This window comes from Musa acuminata, chromosome BXJ3-9 (genome assembly GCF_036884655.1).
Source record: "Musa acuminata AAA Group cultivar baxijiao chromosome BXJ3-9, Cavendish_Baxijiao_AAA, whole genome shotgun sequence".
NCBI lineage: Eukaryota > Viridiplantae > Streptophyta > Magnoliopsida > Zingiberales > Musaceae > Musa > Musa acuminata.
In genome coordinates this window covers 33,436,722-33,455,994 of record NC_088357.1, presented here as the reverse complement: position 1 = coordinate 33,455,994, position 19,273 = coordinate 33,436,722, and the positions used below count along the sequence as shown (strand labels likewise).

The 19,273-nt window shown below is 37.2% G+C and overlaps 2 protein-coding genes across 2 annotated transcripts; one reads left to right on the top strand and one right to left on the bottom strand.

Annotated features, from left to right (window-relative positions):
* The first annotated feature begins 769 nt into the window (after positions 1 to 769).
* On the top strand, positions 770 to 10,824 carry LOC135649497 (transcription factor BIM2-like). The gene is made up of 7 exons (XM_065167904.1): positions 770 to 1,016; positions 1,446 to 1,563; positions 7,115 to 7,184; positions 7,275 to 7,367; positions 9,283 to 9,692; positions 9,819 to 9,951; positions 10,440 to 10,824. The coding sequence occupies exons 1-7, from the start codon at positions 947 to 949 to the stop codon at positions 10,539 to 10,541; spliced, it is 996 nt and encodes a 331-aa protein (XP_065023976.1). The 5' UTR covers positions 770 to 946; the 3' UTR covers positions 10,542 to 10,824.
* Positions 10,825 to 11,284: 460 nt separating this feature from the next.
* On the bottom strand, positions 11,285 to 12,956 carry LOC103998373 (fasciclin-like arabinogalactan protein 2). Its single transcript, XM_009419832.3, has 2 exons — positions 11,518 to 12,956; positions 11,285 to 11,428 (listed from the first exon to the last, which is right to left on the bottom strand). The coding sequence occupies exon 1, from the start codon at positions 12,724 to 12,726 to the stop codon at positions 11,527 to 11,529; it is 1,200 nt and encodes a 399-aa protein (XP_009418107.2). The 5' UTR covers positions 12,727 to 12,956; the 3' UTR covers positions 11,285 to 11,428; positions 11,518 to 11,526.
* Between the last annotated feature and the right edge of the window lie 6,317 nt (positions 12,957 to 19,273).

The window sequence follows — 19,273 nt, the reverse complement described above, 5'->3', positions numbered from 1 at the left end:
CATTAAATAATCAGAGACTCAATTAAATCAAATTAGATAGTTAAAATTTAATTGAATGATCAGATTAAATTATTGGTGGAGGTGTGGGTTCATTTCAAAGAAATCGATTAAGATCTCAAAAACCTAATCAGATATAATTATTATGTTTTATAATTTCATCGAGGATATTTTGATCAAGATCTAAAAATAAAATGTTATATTTAAAATTAAATATAAGCATATCAATCATCTGATAAAATCTTGAGTTTTTCTTTTAATAAATTACCCCCAACAATTTTATATAAAAGGTTAAACTTTATCTTGGTACAAAATGGAGCGGCAAAATCAGGATTTTACTCCATTGGTTGGTGAAAGAAAAAGGACATTATTATTCTCTCCATCACGAAGCCTAGGAAAAGATGACATCGTAACTCAAAATCGCAGATGCACAAAAGATTAAATGATTGATGACTGACACGATCATTCTTCTTTGGAAATCAATCAATTGAGGATAAAGACAAGAGAATAACATCACACAAATATTAATTAATCAATCAACAAAGTAGAGAAAGAAATTATAATCTTAATATTTGGAACTGCGGTATGCTTCTTCCCATCAAACATTGAATTTTAATGACTCGGATTGTGTTTGTTTACGGACCTGTCCAATTGGCCGCAGACACTCCATGACAGTTCGTGTAATTTCCTGCAAGTTAGTAAGGGCAAGGACGTCAATTGGAAAGCCTGGATTCGGGATATTGGGACTTCACCGGGGGCAAGAATGCCAGTTTGCTCTTGTCCTCCTTTCTGGTTTTTCTTCTTTCCATTTTTGTTTTCCTGTAGCGGAGAGAAATTAGAGACTTGGGTGAGAGTAAAGTTCAGATTAGGGTTTCCGTCGATCTCCTCCTCTCTTCTCAACCTAAGGGTTGCTTCGGGAGCTGGTGAGCCTGGGCGTGGGAAGCGGCTGATGGAGTCGGTCTCGAGATCGAGCGGCGACGAGGACGAGATGGGGAGAGCGCAGGAATCGTCTCGAAGAGGTTCCTTGAAGAGAAATTCTCTCTATCTCTCTCTCTCTCTCTCTCTCTACATTTTGTTATGTTTCTTTTATGAAAGGCCTTGTTTTGCGAAGTTCAAATTTCATAGGCAAAATCATAGCATGATCTGTTCTCTTTCCGAAAATTCATATGCTGAGAACGAGTTTTACCGTGATTATCCTCTGTTTTAATATCTATTTTTCCAATTACCTAATCAAAACCTATAAAATATAGACTTTTTGGCGTTTTCTTTTGGTTTTCCCTCTTTATACACCATTTTTCTGAAAAGGGTGCCCATCTCTCTTTTGAAACCTATGTTGCTTTTAAAAAGCTAAATATTTTGCTGAGCCCAAGAAACAAGAGGTACTTTTGAGGTACGAATGGCCTTTCTTTGCCAAAAATATCAATTTTCGTTTCTGTGGGTTTCTCCAGTGGAACTCACGGTGAAAGTTGATGGGAAGAGTAGTGAACAGAAGCCAGGCACGCCAACTACGCCAAGATCAAAGCATTCTGCGACCGAGCAGCGTCGGAGGTGCAAAATCAATGACAGGTCAGTCACCAGTCAATTTGATCACATATTCCTATCGTCTATCGTGATTTTTTGATCGGCTCCTTAACACATTGTAGTTCTTATCGCATCAACTTTCTAGTCTCTTCTAGTTCAATTCTCTTTTCTATGAATAGATAGCCTTGATCGCAATTCTATAGTGATTGCAGTACTAGATCTGCCAAGTACCTTCACCAATCTCTTAACATGAATAGTTACTAAATTTCTGGGTCTACTGGGTAGAATTTCGCATGCAATGATCTTCAAAAGATGATTTTGACAATATTAATAACAAAGGAATATATTGCAAGGCAGTTAAGTTGGATATTTAAAGTACGTTTAAGTAGTTAAGTCGAAATAGGTATGTTATTGAAACTTGAGCAAACCTGAACTACGGGTGTGTTTGGAAATATATTTAAAATGTGCATTCAGGGACCAATGCACATTTCAAATGTGAATCGGTGTTTACTAAATTTTTTTTAAATCACATCAAGTTTAGATGTTGTATTGGAAATGTTCAAACACCCCTCATAGTAGCATTAGCATTTGGAGGATGCTAATATATTTTTAAAATTTTGAAAGTACCCTATGACCTTATCTAAAATTACAAGATTACTAAAATGATTTAGTGAGAAATCAATATAATTTATATTTTTCATAAAGGTAGAATTTTATTTATTTATTTATTTTTAAAGATTATTTTATATTTATTTATATGATTATATTTTTTATTTATTGTATATTTGGGCTGTATGAAATTTTTTATAAGATTACATACATTTATTTATTTATTTTAAAATTTATTATTAATTTAAATAAAAATTATGTATTTACTTTTGAATAAATATTAAAAATATTAAAAGGGTAAGTTTGTCATAAAATATTCAATGGACTTTTGAGATACAATTTTACCATGCAACACTTACGCCAAGGCACATTTAAATTGCAGTTTTCATCTATTATTTACCAGCACTCAAAGCATTTTATGATTACACATTTATTCAAAACCCTTTCTCTAACTGCATATTAAAAATGCAAATGTGTTCCCAAACGCAGCCTAAATCCTTCCACTATACTTTATCCTGCTATTTTATCATCAGTTGCTGTTGCTCTCATTCCAATAAAACAAAAGTAGATAAATTATTTTTTAGTTTGTTTAGATGGCAATTTATTGTACTAGGTTCTAGCTTTATAGGATAGCTTCATAAAGTTTTTTCATCCATTCAGTGTAATCTGGTGCCTTCTTTTATTCCTTCAAATGGAGTTCACTTTTGTTATCTTTTATCAAAGGCCTTTCCTTGTGGTAGCTTGCCTTTTATATGAGGATGGGCCTTTGTACTATGGTTAAGTTACTCCTTTGCGATGCATGTGACTAGGGTTTGAGTCACGAAGACAACCTCACTGTATCTAGAGGTGAGGTTGGATACATTGGTCCCCACGATTCCATTATTGGCGGGAGCGTTATCCGCTAGATTCACCCTCTTTTAACTTGCCTTTTATATTATATATATGACATTTAATTGGATGCACTAAAATCTCTTGTGGATTTATACAGCCAGTTTAGTTAATATACTTTGTTTACTTGATCTCCATAGACGAGTTGATTATGACCCCACATGTGAGAAGTCAAAATATTGGACCATTTTTCAAGTGAATAAGAGGTGTGAGAGCATGTTATCGCTATGTCATGATTTCAGACTTACTTTGTGGTGAATTATATGGTGTAGGTCTAGACACTAGGCATAAAATATTCTAGCCTAAATTTTTGGTAAACCATCTAAGTCACATATTTAAGTCTGCAGTCCTGCCTGCATTGGATGGAACCTTGTGCACTGAGTTTGTCCATTTTTGCTTGCCTTTTATGTTACCTATATGACGTTTCATGGATGCACTATAATCTCTCGTGGGTTTATATGACCAATTTAGTTGTGTTTTATTTAATTTATGTCACTTTGTTTGCCTGATGTCCATAGATGAGTTGATTATGATCCACTTCCAAGAAGTTTAAAGCTTGCACCATTATTTAACGAAGTGGGTAAGAGGTGTGAGAGCATGTTGTCACTGTGTCATTATTCTAGACCTATTATTTAGTAACTTGTATGGAGTAGGTCCAGGCACATGGCCTAAAATGTTCTAGGTACCCTCGTTATTTCTTGGTATAACAATTTGAGTTATCTTAATTTTCACTTAAATCTCTAACAGCCTCCTAATATATGTTTTTGAAGCCTCCTATAGGGTAACACTGGGGAATGGCTGCCAATTGCTGTTGGCCACATCCTTAATGATCTTGTCTTCTCGGTATAGCAATTTGAGTTATCTTAATTTTCACTTAAATCTCTAATAGCCTCCTAATATATTTTTTTGAAGCCTCCTATAGGGTAACACGGGAAATGGCCACCAATTGTTGTTGGCCTTGTCCTTAATGATCTTGCTCTCTTCATTGGGTTCGGTTCACTTGGATCATCAATGTGACTGACAATGAGTTAGCCCATGTGAAGGGATCATGGAAATTAATAGACACTATTTGTCATGATCCAAGTGATGAACTAGCCTTATAGCTTTTGTTGAGTGGAGCAGCCACTTGCTTAAGTTGTTAAATTTTTTTAAATATTTAGTAAAAGACCACCTAACTCATGTATATTTTCATTCTTTTCTAAGTGGACTATTGTGATATCCAAGAATAAAAATCTTGGTTCGATATCGATATCCATTGGTGGCCAGACTGGTACAATATCTGTACCATACATCTGTGATTTCAATAGGTGCTCGGGCACCCGGGCGAGGCGAGGCCCGAGCGCCTCGCTTCATGTCCAGGCGCCTCGCTTCAAAGAGGCGTCGCCTGGGCGCTCGCCCGAGCCCAAGCGCCTGGCGCTTCGGGCGAGCGCCTGGGTTAAACCAAGCGACCGAACTAGATTTTTAGGTTTGGTTGGTCTCCGGTGCTTTAGTTGGTTCAATCGAATCAACTAAATCATTGATATCAGGCTCACTCTCGCGATTTTCCCAACTTCCCCAACCCTAACACTCGCGATTTTGCAGTCGAGATTTTTTCTCTGCTGTCGCTGCTCTCTGCTGCCGCTGCCACTGTTGCTGCTTGCCGCTACTGTCGCTACTCGCCGCTGCCACAATCGTTGCTCGCCGACTACTTGCCGCTGCCACAATTGCTACTCGTTGCTGTTGTTGTCGCTCGCCGCTCCCGTTGTCGCTCACCGCTCCTACTGCCGCTCGCAGCTCCCGCTCCCACTCCCTCTGTCGTTCGCTGCTCCCGCTATCACCGTCGCTCCTCGTCGCTCCCGCTTTAGCTACAACTGTCGCCTGCTATCGCTGCCGTTGTCTTAGTAGCCTCGGTCTTCTCACTATACTATTAACAGTATATTAACAGTATACTGCTAACTATATACTAATAATAGTATTTTTATTTATTAGATTAATAATATATTATTTTGATTTTAATACTATTAATTTTTTTATTTATTTAATAGTATATTTTTTATTTAAAAAATAAAAATATACTATTATGATTTATTTATTTATTTATTATGATTTTGTACCAGATTTTTTTTAATTTAATAGCATATTTTTTTTATTTAAATAATTATATTTATTAATTATATTATATATTTTTATATTTTAGCACCTCGCTTCGCTCGGGCGAGCGCCTAGCGCCTGGGGCGTTTTTGGACTTTGGCATCTTTTGGTGCCTAACGCTTTTTAAATCACTGCCATACATCTAAGTATAGGTATAGGGTGCTACAGATCGATACAAGCCAGACCAGCAGAGAGTGAGAGGAAGAGGAGGCGATGGCTGAATAAGAGGAGGAAGGAGAAAAGGAAGAGATGGAGAAGAGGAGGCAGAGGAAAAGTGGGAGGACACGACAAAGGAGACGGAGAAGGGGAGAGATAAGGAAAAGAAGGTAAACAAAAAGATAAGACGGCTGTTGGCAGTTTACACAAACAGAAAAAAATTGTGACAAAGAAGACCTGGTATTAATATCAATGATGGGCTTACTGTCCAATATAGCTTGGTATTGGTCAGCTTACCACTCAATAATTCTGGTACAATGACTTTACCAGGTGGTAAGCTAGGTTTCAGATTGGATTGAATGAAATTGCTTGAGCTGCATATTGGTCGGCCATTGGACCGACAATTACTGGTTCACAGCAATTGGTACAAATTCAAATTTTAAACCATGGTGGGACCACACCTTATAATGCTGAGGGTGCAAATGAGTTTACAGATTGGGTGAATTTGCTTGGGTTGCATACTGGTCTGCCATTGGATTGACAATTACACGTCTGCAGCAATTGGTGGAAACCAAAATTTTAAACCATGGTGGTGCCACACCTTATAATGCTGAGGGTGCAAATGATTTTGCAAAATTGTGTTTGTAAAAATTGTTTAAAGAATGGATCCGGATTGGAATTTACTAAAGTCATATTAAATTTGACTGAGAAAATGGGAAATGGCCAACCTAGTGTGTGGAATTAGCTGTCATTGACCCAAACCAATTAATGTAAAATGGGTTTCTTTGTCCTTTGTTGCAATACTAGAAGAGATAATAGCATGAGAGCTTATGTTCATAAAAAGGAACTATATGATTTGAGTCAATTGGGATGTTAGGAAAGTTAGATGAAATCATTCAAGGAGCAATTGTGAGTGAAAGCCTTTTAATGTGTTGTTTTGCATGAGAAATTGTTCGATTGGGCAATTTGCTGCATGATTTTGTCCTTAGAAAAGACACCTGATCAAGAATGGACTTTTACATGTAGCTCACATGGTTATTTGACCCCAACAATGTGGGAACTTTGGTCCTCTAATTATACAAAAGCAGAGCCTTTCTAGCTGAAATAGCTTGTATTGTGGATAAACTATGGGTTCCCACAGTTGGCACCAATGATGTGGGCCAAGCATTTGCTTGGTCTTCCATGTCAGGCACTTGTTTATAGGCCATGAGCTTCCTCAACTTCCCATCAATATCCCATTGATGTGGAACATCTGGGCTTCTTTCTTATTTATACCACAACAACATGCCATGCTAGGCATATAATTAATTTAATTTGCTTATACAGACTGACTTGGGATAATTTGTTAAACTACTATGTATTCTTATGTGTATGTTTGTAAAAAGCTTGTCAAGAAGGACCATTCATCTGTGCCCACCTACATGCTAGTATGAGACGACAAATATGCACTGATGAGCACTCATTTAGTATCAGCATGGCCGTCCATGAAAGCATGATTAGGTGGGCATATTCAAACAGCAGCAGTTTAGCATATTATTTGATTTGTGTATAAGACTTTATTGATATATTATTATTAGGATTACAATAGAAGGTGCGATGATTATTCTGTTATTTGGTTTGTTTTTATCACATTCCTCAGGACTTTCATGGTTATTTTTAAAGTTTCTTATTTCTTGCTGGAAATTGGATGTCTTTACTTTGTCTTTGGAAAACCGGAAAAGCCAAAATGAACAGCTGACAAACTTTAAAATTGAAGTACTAAGCTTTGTGCTATTACATTTTATCTATTACCAGCTCGTCTTATGACATGCAGATTTCAGATACTTAGAGACCTGATACCACATAGTGATCAAAAGAGGGATAAAGCTTCATTTCTTTTGGAGGTAGCTGCAGTTTTTTTATGCTTTTTAATGCTTTCTCTTTGCAGTTAAGTTATTAGAATAGTACTTCATAGGAGCTGTGTTCTCATGCAGGTTATTGAATACATTAAGTTTTTACAAGAGAAGGTACAAAAGTATGAATCATTTCCAGGTTGGAATCAGGAAAATGAAAAATTGATGCCATGGGTAATCTTCTGTCATTTTTTCCTTACATTTGCCATGAGAATGAATACATACCTAGGATTTATGCATCAAGAGGCAAATCATTTAATTGTTCGATGAATGAGTTAAAAACAAATCATTGGCTTGCTTATTTGACCATGTTGACAAAATTTTGAAGACAAAAAAATTTTGGTTTATCCGCTTGCAAGGAGGAAGCATGCATTTTTGTGCTGCATTTCATGCTTGGATTACTTAAACAATCCACATGTTACAATATATTCATACATTAAGAAAACAGAACAATATTGCACTTAACCGTTTTGTTGGTATACTGGGTTTATCTATTAATTTATAAAATTATTAGTTACACATACTGGTTAGGGGTGTAACGAAGCAAGGGGTTCTGAGAACCAGTGTGTCTTATTCCGTTTATTGACATACCTGTCCCAGCTAAAGATTATCAGTTTCTGTGGGTCTTATGATGACTTGATTGTCCATCCTGTTATTCAATATTTGTAATGTTAATGGTCCAGCTTTGGTCTGCACCTTCATCATCCCTAGCCATGCCTGACTCTGTATTGGTGGGGGCCCAAATTCTTGTCCAAAGCTTCCCATTCTTCCTGTAAGAGGTCCAGCTAAACCCTGTGCCAAGTGATGCTAGTAATCAAATCATTTTTAATTTATTTATCAGGCAATGATTTTGTTACTTCCATTTTTCTTTGCAACAATTTCTTTTTCTTGTTATACATATATTTTACTTACTGTTGACATGATTAATCATTCTAAGTCTGGATACTAACTTACTATCACAATGTTCATGCCCAAATATGTCTCTGGAGAGACGCTATGTTAAATGAACTTCCTTATTTCAGTCAATCAAATGCAATTTAGGAGCAATCTTCATAGTTCCTTAGATGTTTAATGCTGATTGATAATTTAAATACTTCCCCTGTTTCCAAATTAATCTCATTAGTTGACAAGAAATAAGCGAAGTTGTTGGCATTTGGGAAGAGTTGGATCTGTGGTGAAATGACAATTATTTTCTTCAGGAGTGCAAGTAGAACACAATCTCCATAGAAGGAACTAGGACAGATTTAAGAATCGATCATAAATGACTGAAACCTTGCAGTTCTATTAACCGATTAACTCAACTTACTGCTGGTCATGTCACATAAGGGAACAGTTAAATATTTCTGTATCAGATGTTTATATCAGTCAGAATTATGAGGTTGTGTCAGACATCATGTCATAAAACTGAACACAACCAAATATCACATAGTTAAATACATTTATATTAAATATTAATTCTTGTAATTGTAGTAGATATTATTAAACTATCAAAATGTATATACATAAACTAATGTAACATACTTTACCATCATGAATATAATATTTCAGGTGTATATTTTGGTTGTATATTACTTAGCATCTTTGAGATATCTTACCTATTAAAAACTGCATTAAAAACCAATCGGAAACCAACAAATTCAATTTCTATCTGTTATTTGATTTGGTTCATAATAGTTTAAAATCTTGGAAAATGCGACATGTTCGGTTTGAATTGGAAATTAAATGAAAACTGAATCAAAATTCATCCTTCACTAGTGATAGCCTTAATAATTGTTGTTTTCTTTGTATTTTAATGTCTATTCATATGCAATTTAAGGCCCTGCCATATGTGCTTTTGTTTTTCTTCAGGATTAAAATGATGTATCTGGTTACTCTAGGATGTATGAAAGAAAAAACCAATCTCCTCAAATTAAAGTAATCTCATGATGTTCCCACAACTTAGTATGTGCTTGTGCATGCGCATGTATGTGGATGGATGTGAGCACTTGCTAGTGTACATTAGAAGAAGAGGAACAAAATTTTTAAGACACTAAATAGTAGTTCAATACGGGATCTAGATTTATCTGATAAATTTCTTGCCTTGTACCAGAGTAGCAATCAAGGCCCGGGAGATGGTATGGTTGATCCTCCTAACCTTACAAAAAATGGTTCTCAATCTGGCCATTTGTTTCCTGGAAAGTTTGTTGATAGTAGCATCCCTGGGGCACCAATGTCCCTCTCAAACGCACACAATGTGGCAGAAGCTGATATGAGTCCAGGTGCAGTGCTTGTTCCCATGCAGTCAAACTATTATGCTTCTGTTGGAAGGGGATCTGGTTTTATGCAACCTCAGGAGAGGGTGATTTCAGACTCAGATAATCCAGTGTCTCAGTCTCAATCTGAGTGGCAAAGTTCATCATGCATGGCCGATTGCAATTTGAGCAGTGATATGCTGAATGAACATGAAGAGCTAATAATTGATGAGGGCACAATTAGCATTTCTAGTGTCTACTCCCAAGGGTGAGTCATCATTCAACTGAAACATTTTTGTTCAGATTGTCATGACAACTTTTTATGCGCTTTCATGGGAAAATTTGTCTTCTTGTCAAATGTAGAATGAACTCCTTATGGATTACCTGCGTGCAGGTTATTGACCGCATTGTCACAAGCCATGGCTAGTTCAGGAGTAGATCTGTCTCAAGCCAGCATTTCTGTGCAGATAAATCTTGGCAAGGGTGCAAGCAAAAGGCCTACCACTGCTAATATGTCCAATGCAAAGGTGTGAACTATCTTGTTTGTTCCTTGTCCTATATTTAGCAACTAGAATGATAAATGTGATTATGGAACATGTTGAATCCAATTTCAGTAGATAACTCTCTTGGAAGTTCTCATGGTACCCAATGCTGGTGGGCAGATGCACTATAGATTTACCTGTTTCTAATGGAATTATCTCCTTGTTCTTCCAACAGATGATGACAACATAAGATGAATAACATCATACATAAGATATTTTGTTAATCAACATCATGTGTTTTTTCTTCTTGTGGATATGCTCACCAGTTAATTGATCTCATTAATAATATTTTACACAATATTTAAGCAGTGCTTTATTAAATTGGTATTCTAACGTGGTGGTTGGACCTACCGTTATGGATTTATGGCTAGTTTTGCTGAGGGAACTATATGTGGACGCGCAAGAATCCACACTTAATGGCCTTACCCTGTTTAGAAACTACTAAATAACGTGTTCCATATTATCGTTTATAGGATCACTCGGACAATTCACATATTCATCAAATAATGGGAAACTCGGTGCCAGGGAGCAACATTGAGGAGTCTGAACAAGTGCCAAAGCGGCAAAAAGGCTGATACCAGCAAGTGACTATGTTTCAACAGTTTGAATTTTTTGTGATCATCCAACCGATGAACCTGCAAGGCGTTGCCTCTTGTCCTTGTTGTAATAGCATTGTGTATTCTTTTGTAATCACGTGAAGCTTTTTCTTGCAGAACCGAGAAGCTAATTGGCGTGTATGCTTCTGGTCCTCTCTATGGAGTCTTGTAACGTCCAAGTCCTTGTATGAATCTGTCCTTTTCGACCATTGGTCGCTGTGAATTGTACTGATCGATTACACGGCAGTGGTTTTCTTCTAAACCTGGATGAGTTTGATCGACCATGTGTTGTTGGAGCACCGAATCATCATAAATTATTGGAGATTGCTAAACATATCTCTGCTGGGGAGGATTGTTGCATGCATGCTTGTAAAGCGGTTGATTGAGTACATATGGCGTTCTCATCAGTTCTCTGAAGGTAGGCTGTGGCTGCAACTGCCTGTTCCCGTTCCTTGGCAAGGAAAACTGGGTGGATAATTTAATTGTTTTGTATATGCATGTACGAAAGGCATTTCATTGAAAAATGAACATCTGCCTTTGAAAATTTTACAGGATTTAAACAAACATATTGCTCGGATTGGGATGATACCATCCAAATTCAATTGTTTTCTTGTATTGTTCTCTGGTAATATTATAAATTTGAACACCAGAAGAGTATAACTATAGTATGACAGAGTGTAAACACTCACTAAATCCATGATGCAGTCTCCAAACAGTGACCATGTATAAAGTAACTCATCATCACCATTTAAAACCACACAATCTACAGAACAAATTCACCGGAGGAAGAGAGTATATGTGTATATATAGAAGATTATATGTATATCTCTCTGGTCCTCAATTATTCCCCGTCCCAAATCGTGAGACTGCAACACCAGAAGAAGTAAAACAGGAAAATTTTTTATGGCACAGATAAATAACAGAAGGACAAGAAGAAGAATGCGTGAACCTTTACATTATTATATCAGACGACGACTATGACTGCTGCCGCCAAAGTGGCAGCCATGGCGGCGGTGAGCCACCTTCCGGCGGCGCTGAGACTGAGAGCAGAGTTGTCCGACGCCTCTTCGTCCGCAGGTGACTCCTCGGGGCCTGCCGCGGCGTGCTTGGACTTCTTGGAAGCCGGGGCGGGAGCGTCGGCCTCGACGACCTCGGGGATCTTGAACAGCTCCCGGGGCTGGAGCACCTTGTTGATAGCGTAGACTGCGTCAGGATCCTGGTCGAGGATTGTGGAGGTGATGGTGGCGGTGACAACTCGGGTCTTGACCGTGATGGCGTCGCCGTCGGTCCGCACGGTGTAGTGGAAGTTCTTGTTGCGGCTGGTGGTGGCGAGGGTAGTGAAGAAGCCGTTGTTGGTTTTGAGGAGCTGGGGAGAGTAGTACGCCGGCACGCCGTGGTAGAGGAGGAGGGAGGCCTTACCGTCGGCAGTGAGGTTTTTGTACTTGGGGCCGAAGGCCCTGACGGCGCCATCACTGGGGCAGAAGACCGTGAGCCCGACGTCGAGGTTGTCCTCGAAGATCTGAAGGACGTCCGGGCTGGCTAGTAGCAGATCGGCGAAGGCCTTGCAGCCCTTCTTGGCCAGGAGCACGGTGAGGTTGACGGGGGCGGGCGCCGCCACGGGGGCCTCCGCCTCGGGGGAGCTGAGGATGGTGCTTATCTGCAGGATGGAGATGTTGTAGGGGATCTCCTTCAAGGACTTAACCAAGACAGCAGGCGGGGCGCCGCCGGCGTCCTCGGTGATGAAGGTGACCTTTCCCCGGCGGTGGTCGGTGATGTTGATGTAGCCGGTAGTGCCGGGGGCGTGGCCAGAGGACTGGAAGACGGAGGAGGAGATGGTGGAGCCCCTGCTGAGCTGGTGGAGCTTCCTGGAGCTGTAGTAGTCGCTGAGGATGTGGAGGGAGAGGACGTTGCGGAGGGTGAGGAGGGAGAGGTGCTTGGCGAGGAGGTCGGACATGCCGGCGTTGTCGACGGCGAGCACCGTGATGGTGAGGCGGCGGTTGATCTCGTTGGCTAGGTGGGTGGCGGACAGGTAGTGGTTGAAGGTGGAGAATTCCGGGTGCTGCGCCAGGATCTTGGTTATGTTGTGGCCGCGTGCCACCGGAAAGGTAGCAGCAGCGGCCAACAGCAGGAGAGAAGCGGCAAGGAGAGGAACAGCTCGCTGCATTGCCTCTGCTGGCTGTAGAATGGTGAATGCTACACTAACCGTAGGAATTGAGGAGGAGGAGGAGGAAGAGAGAAGCAGGGAGCGCTTGTGTGGTGTGCGGGGAAGAAGGGGAACGGAGATTATAAGGTCGAAGAAGCAGCGGAGACGAAGTAGCTCATGCACTGAGACGCGAGTCAAGTCCTTAGTTACGAAACGAAAGACAGGCGTCAGCCATGTCTTACTATACAATGGATGTGTTGGAGAATCACCATCGTCTTTCAATGAAATAGCTGCTGCTTGTAGCCAGAACAAGATTCAATTAGATTAGCAACTCAAATTCCCGTTGCATTATTGACGATTAGGTACCGCCAAAGATCAATCACGCTTCCCACCACAACAAAGAAAAAGAAAGGAAGCAACATCAAGTTGGTGCAAATGGGGCACCTTGGTATGGACGTATCACCTAAATCCGGAAGGATACCATGAGTTGGTGTTTGGTGTTCTACAAATACAACGGGCGAAAAGGGAGAGGAATGCTGGCGTTCGTAAGTCGCTACCACCACGACATCGGCAACACGCCCACCTCGGCATGTGCTGAAGGAGAAATCAAACCATCTCTGACCGCCGAACTAAAACTGTCGGCAGCGCAACAAAGTATAAACTCTATACATCCGGCAGCGGCGGCGGAAGAGTAGGGCGGAGGAGGAGACGCCGCTTCTTCGCTTCCACAGACGGCAACTCCGGCCAGCTCCGCCGCAGGGCCCACCGCAGCAGGGGTGTTGAGTTGGCGGAAGGCAATCATTGTGGGTACACGGCAGCACCCATCTCCGCCCTACGTTTCAATGATGACGATGATGGAGTTGGCGTTTGGTCGGGGTTCTCCATCGGTCCCTCTTGTATTCACTTAATTCTTCGTCCTCTTCTGCTCCTATTTCTTTTCTTTGATTCCAAAACTTAAAATGAGAAGCGATAGTTTGATCGGCAGCATTGTTTTTGCACAATCTCATCCAAACCATGAGTTCTAGTACTAATACTTTGCTTCCTTTTTCTGTTCGTCGGTATTTAATTCATGCCCTGTTTTACTAATACTCGTCAATATTTTTAATGTGCCTTCAATATAAATGATAATTTATCAAGTAATAATATAAATGATAAGTGCCTTTTCGATGTAATAAAATCGGAATGCTCACTCGAAACAAATAATTTCACATTGACCCTTGTTTTCCTCAAAATAAATAATTATTCATTATTCTTTATTCTCATAAGTGCCTTTTCAAAATAATAAAATTGAGAAGCTCACTAAAAGCAAATAATTTCACGTAGGCCCTCGTAGTCCTGTTAGCATAATTATTAGAAATGGAACAAACCAAATAATCATATCAGACTAATTGAGGATTAGATCATTAATTGGTCTAATTTGTTAGGATCAATTATATTAAAATATTAAAATGAATCGATTGACTTGATTGACTCTTGAATAACCCTGATGAATTTAGATGAATCGAATAAAATCGATTTTAATTTTATAAAAATAGTTAGGTTTATTTAAATATCCATACCTTAATTTGTTTATTATTTATTTAAGATAATATTTTTTTTAATTTTAAAATTAAGATTAACGTGAGAAAAAAAAAAGATCTCTCACGTAATTATTTTTCTCTTTTGACCATCCTCTCTTCGTTTACCTCCTTTTCCTCTCACTATCGTTCTCTCTCCACCTATCCTCACGTCTCACCTTTTCTTTCCCTAGTCATCAAAATTATTACGAGAAAATAAATCAAATGTTGCAATAAATAAAAAATACTTTTAAAAATTTATAATATGATTACAAAATAAACTCTTGGTTGAATTATCATACTACATTTTATATGAGAAATTCGTATGCATATATTATTCATTTCATTTTGATATCCTAGAAAATATCCATTGCCTTTGTATCATTGATTAATTTATTTTGTGTTAGATTAATATAATTACCTCTTAGATTGATATCATTGCATGGTATTTAATCTAGATAAAAGTTTATGTTTATAATATTTGATTGATATTATATATTTTTAATTATTTATATATTTAAAAATATTTTTAATCAAACATATGGTCCAATCGATAGACTCATCGATCCAACCAATGATCAAGTGATGTAGTGATGATATAATGATCAGTTCAATTACATTTTTGTATTTAAAATCCAAGATAGGACGGTCTAGATGAGGCTCCCATTTATTTTCCAACCAATGATGTGCTGGAAACTAGTGCATGCATTGTTGATTTAGGATGTGATCATCATCTCACTAGTGATGGTACCAAATTCATAAATTTTCATTAATATGAAGGTAATGATGTAATTATCACGGCAAATAATATTGTTCACCAAGTAGACAAAGAAGACACTATTATAATTTCAAATAAAGACAGTGATCCTATTATATTGAAGTGTGTGTACCATATTCTAGGTACGAAGAAAAATCTCTTTTATGTTGCAAATATAGTTGATGTTGAAAATTATATTCTTTTTGGTCCTAATGAAATCAAGTTTCTTCATAATATAAAAGAATTAAATGCAGATATAGTACACACTAGTAAAAGAATCAAAGATTTATATATTTTATTAGCATCAATCTCTTATATTGATAAGAAGAGTACAAATGACATACATTAATCTGACATGCTAGACTTGGTTATATAAATTTTCTTAAATTAAAGATTATAATGCAAAAAAAATTAGTGAATGGTCTTTCCAATCTTACTACTTTTAGTGATAATGAAGTTTGTAAAAGATATTAATATAGCAAAATACACATGTAACCTTTTGATTTGATTACTTTCAAGATGTAAATTTTCCTTGGAGCTTATTCATACATATCGATCTAATGAGCCCTATTCAAACACCATGTTCTTGCTTCTCTTTATTGATAATTTTATAAGGTTGTCTATTTTGTGAAGGAAAAATCAAAAGCTTTTTCAAAATTTTAAGGGTTCAAGGAAAAATCAAAAGCTTTTTCAAATTAAAGGTGCTCTGAAAGAAAAATTAAAGGATTGCACATTGATAATAGCGGAGAGTTCACTTCTGATAGATTCTGCTCTTTTTGCAAAGAGTATGACATGAAAAGGGAAATTACATACGCAAATATATTGCAACAAAATTTATGGCTGAATGAAAGATTTGACATCTCATGGAGACTTATAAATGTTGGCTTCATACAAAGAATTTACCTAAAGCCTTATGGGCAAAAGGTATGATATATGCAAACTTATATTATTAATTAAAATTTTCTTAGTTCAATTAATCTGAAATCTCCATATAAGCTCGTAAGAAACTAGATGTTAAATATTTCAGAGTATTTGGTTCTCTATGCTATGTTCACATACCAACTCAAAGAGAAGCAAGCTTGATGCTAAGACTAAGAAATGCATCTTTATTAGCCATGATAAAAGGAAAAAAGTTTGAAAATACATGGATCCATAAACACATAGGTATGTGGTATCTCGAGATATTATGTGTGATGAAGTTTCTTGTTATTATCCTTCACAAGTAATTTCTTTTAAAAATATCAATCATAATAATAAAAATGATATATGTTCAAAACCCATGATTGAGATTCCTTTGCCATCTAATGCTCTTACAGATTTTGACTCGTCTTCTTCCTCATCTGTATCTACTCCTATTATTTTTTTATCACCAATGATAGAGCAAAGTGATAGGGGGAGTAATGATATTCATGAAGAGAAAATTCAAATACTAAGAAAATAAAAAAGAACAATTGTCAAACCATCACATTAGGAGACAATATAAGCATATGTCATTATTTCTTTTCTGAACTAATTAATAATTTTAAGCCTCTTTGTTTCGATAAAGCTAAAAGTGTTAAAGTGTGGAAGGATGCCATAAATAAAAAAATGAATGTTGTTCGTAAAAATGAAACTCAGGATCTTTCCTCAAGGCCTATTGATTTTCGGGAGAAATTTGGTGAAATTTTTTATTTGCACAAGTCTATTCTTAAATTCGACATTCGTATGGATGTTGTACCTTTTGCACGAAGTCCAGTTAAAGATTTTAATGGTCTTCCATCTAGTAAGTTTGTCGAATTTTCAAATGAAACAACTTGATTCATGTATATTTCTAGGCAGTGTAAGAAAGGATTTGGATGGTAACATTCACATGCACCTGAAGAATACTTTGATTGATGTCATATTTTTATTGGTAATCCCATACTTAGTGGCAGTTACGAGTGTGACCTTGCAGATCAAGCCGAGACTTATCTCCAAAAATATACTTTAAGGGGAGTGTTAAAAGTTGAAGTATATTTTGGAAGATCATAAATTAATATTTTATATTTTAAATGAGATTAGATAAATTTTTAGGGATAAAATTTTTTTCGTTTAATATATATTTTAGAATATTTCAACTAAGATTAAGTAGAGTTGTAGAGATTAGGGACTTGTATTTTACATTTATAAATAGGTAGCATCTACATATAGATTAATTCAAGCATCAAGTATTTAAGTCAAGTCTAAGAGTCATTCAAGATCTGTAAGTATTTTTCTTAAGAAGTTTAATAAAGTTTTTCCTTTCCGTCTTGGTTTCTTATTTCTATTTAGTTTGATCTTGGGCTAGTACTATCTTATTATTATTATTATTTGAGAAAGGATTAGACTAATCCTCCTTTTCTTCACACTGGCCACGTATAGGCTTTATTCTTAGAACTGATGAGGATGTGCTGTTTTTGCAGGAAGTACCATGGATAGATCTATTATCTGACATAATTAAGCTGTCGTAAGTAAAGAAGAGCTTTTGAGAACGAGGAATAAGGGCATACAAAGAACCCACATTGAATGCCATGCGGAAAGCCTAGTCAGTATGTTGAATACCAAGACAACTCCTCCTCGGACGATCACTAACATACTTCAAGATATTGTTGGATTGCTTCAATACTTGGAGAATATAAGATAACACACATCGGTTAGCAAATTTTGGAAGGATGAACTATTGTAATGAATTCTGGTATGATGTGTTTTCTCGGACTTGAAGGTTTCGATCTCCTCTGATAAGAGAGGAGATGGGTGTACTCGCTCTCTTGATGAATAAAAGTTACACATGCAAAGTTTGAGCTAGTTGGGACCCTAATTGTGACTTGCTAACAGGGCAGAGTTGAGTCCATGGTAGATTTCTTAAGAGTTCGTAAGCGGAAAACTTCCAAAGTGCCTAATGAGCTTTGCGAGTGATGATGGCTATAAGTCTATCCTGAATTCGTGTTTTGCATTTGTTGGTTTGAATCATTGCCATGTTCTTAAATAGTTTGGCAAATACGATTAGGTATTGTTGGCCCTCTATTAGGTGACCTTCACAACTTGTTTTTATGTTTAATCAACCCTAACACATGGGGTTGGTGGTGGAATTCTTAATTCTCAGATATAAATCTATCATATTAAACAGCTATTTGTACAAATTGACTACTATTTGCGTGCATTATGATTCGAACTGGACTTTTAGTCTATTAGCATTATCTTTAATGATAATTCTTTATCGAGATATGGGAAAACAAAACACAGATTCAGAAGAAAAAGAAAGAAATTGAGGTTGAATTTTAGGCTCATATTAATCATTCTATAAGCAATGCAGTGTGATGGAAAATGATCGGTAATCAATGTAAAAAAGTTGGACTAGCTCAGTTAAGTTCTAGCTTGCCTTGTGTTAGGAGTCTCTCCGTCATGTGGTATGATGCAAGCTTGACCTGCACTCAAGATCAATATGGAGAGGAGGTTCTCCACGATATGATTTAAGTTAGTACCGAGATAGATTAAAAGGAGTATTAAGGTAAGAAAGGTCAATAAATGTGCCTTAGGTTATCTTTTATATTTGGTTTAGATTTGATTACTAATGGCTTGAGAAAATATTCTATATAATAAAAATATTTTTTGAATATTTTATATATGACGACTGATATGATGATTGATGGATTTTTATTTTTGCTGACTAGGATGCAACGTGTCGAATTGTGACCAAAGATAAATGACCATTGGTGGCTGATGTTTTTGTCTTCTTTTGTTGATTAGAGGAAACATATCGAACTGTGTGACGAGAGATAAATATTCCCCATATTATCGCAGTCATTAACATGGTGTTTTGTTTGTTACCTTATTTGCGGATACATGCTTTTCGAGTGTCCGTATGCACCATAATGCAATCCTAATCATAATGGTGATGTTGAAAGTGATTTCCCACCACAATGAATCGATCGTGTCAATGCCTCTGCTAAAATGCATATGCTAATTGTGAACCAATCAAATTTTCGCTTAGTGTTATACTCTATACAAGCAATTGTTAATGCATTTCAATCATTTCATGGTTTAGCAAATGAGTTAGTTTGCTGGTCTATTTGCAAGTCACGGTGATGCTTCTCAAATCAAAGAGATGAGTGACAGAGAAAGCCGGTTGTTCACCCATCACATAAGACAGCAATTCTTTTCCTTTATTTCTTTTTTTATTTTCTTCTTGAGAGAGAGAGAGAGAGAGAGAGATAGGGGGAGTCGATTCTGGAAGTGATTATCCTTTTCAGTAACATTA

What these genes read in the sequence shown, in the direction of transcription:
- LOC135649497 (XM_065167904.1), top strand. Translation starts at nt 947, where the DNA reads ATGGAGTCGGTCTCGAGATCGAGCGGCGACGAGGACGAGATGGGGAGA. An exon ending in AAGCTTCATTTCTTTTGGAG is followed by an intron (nt 7,185 to 7,274) that starts GTAGCTGCAGTT and finishes GTTCTCATGCAG; the next exon opens with GTTATTGAATACATTAAGTT. An exon ending in CTAATATGTCCAATGCAAAG is followed by an intron (nt 9,952 to 10,439) that starts GTGTGAACTATC and finishes TATCGTTTATAG; the next exon opens with GATCACTCGGACAATTCACA.
- LOC103998373 (XM_009419832.3), bottom strand. Translation starts at nt 12,726, where the DNA reads ATGCAGCGAGCTGTTCCTCTCCTTGCCGCTTCTCTCCTGCTGTTGGCC.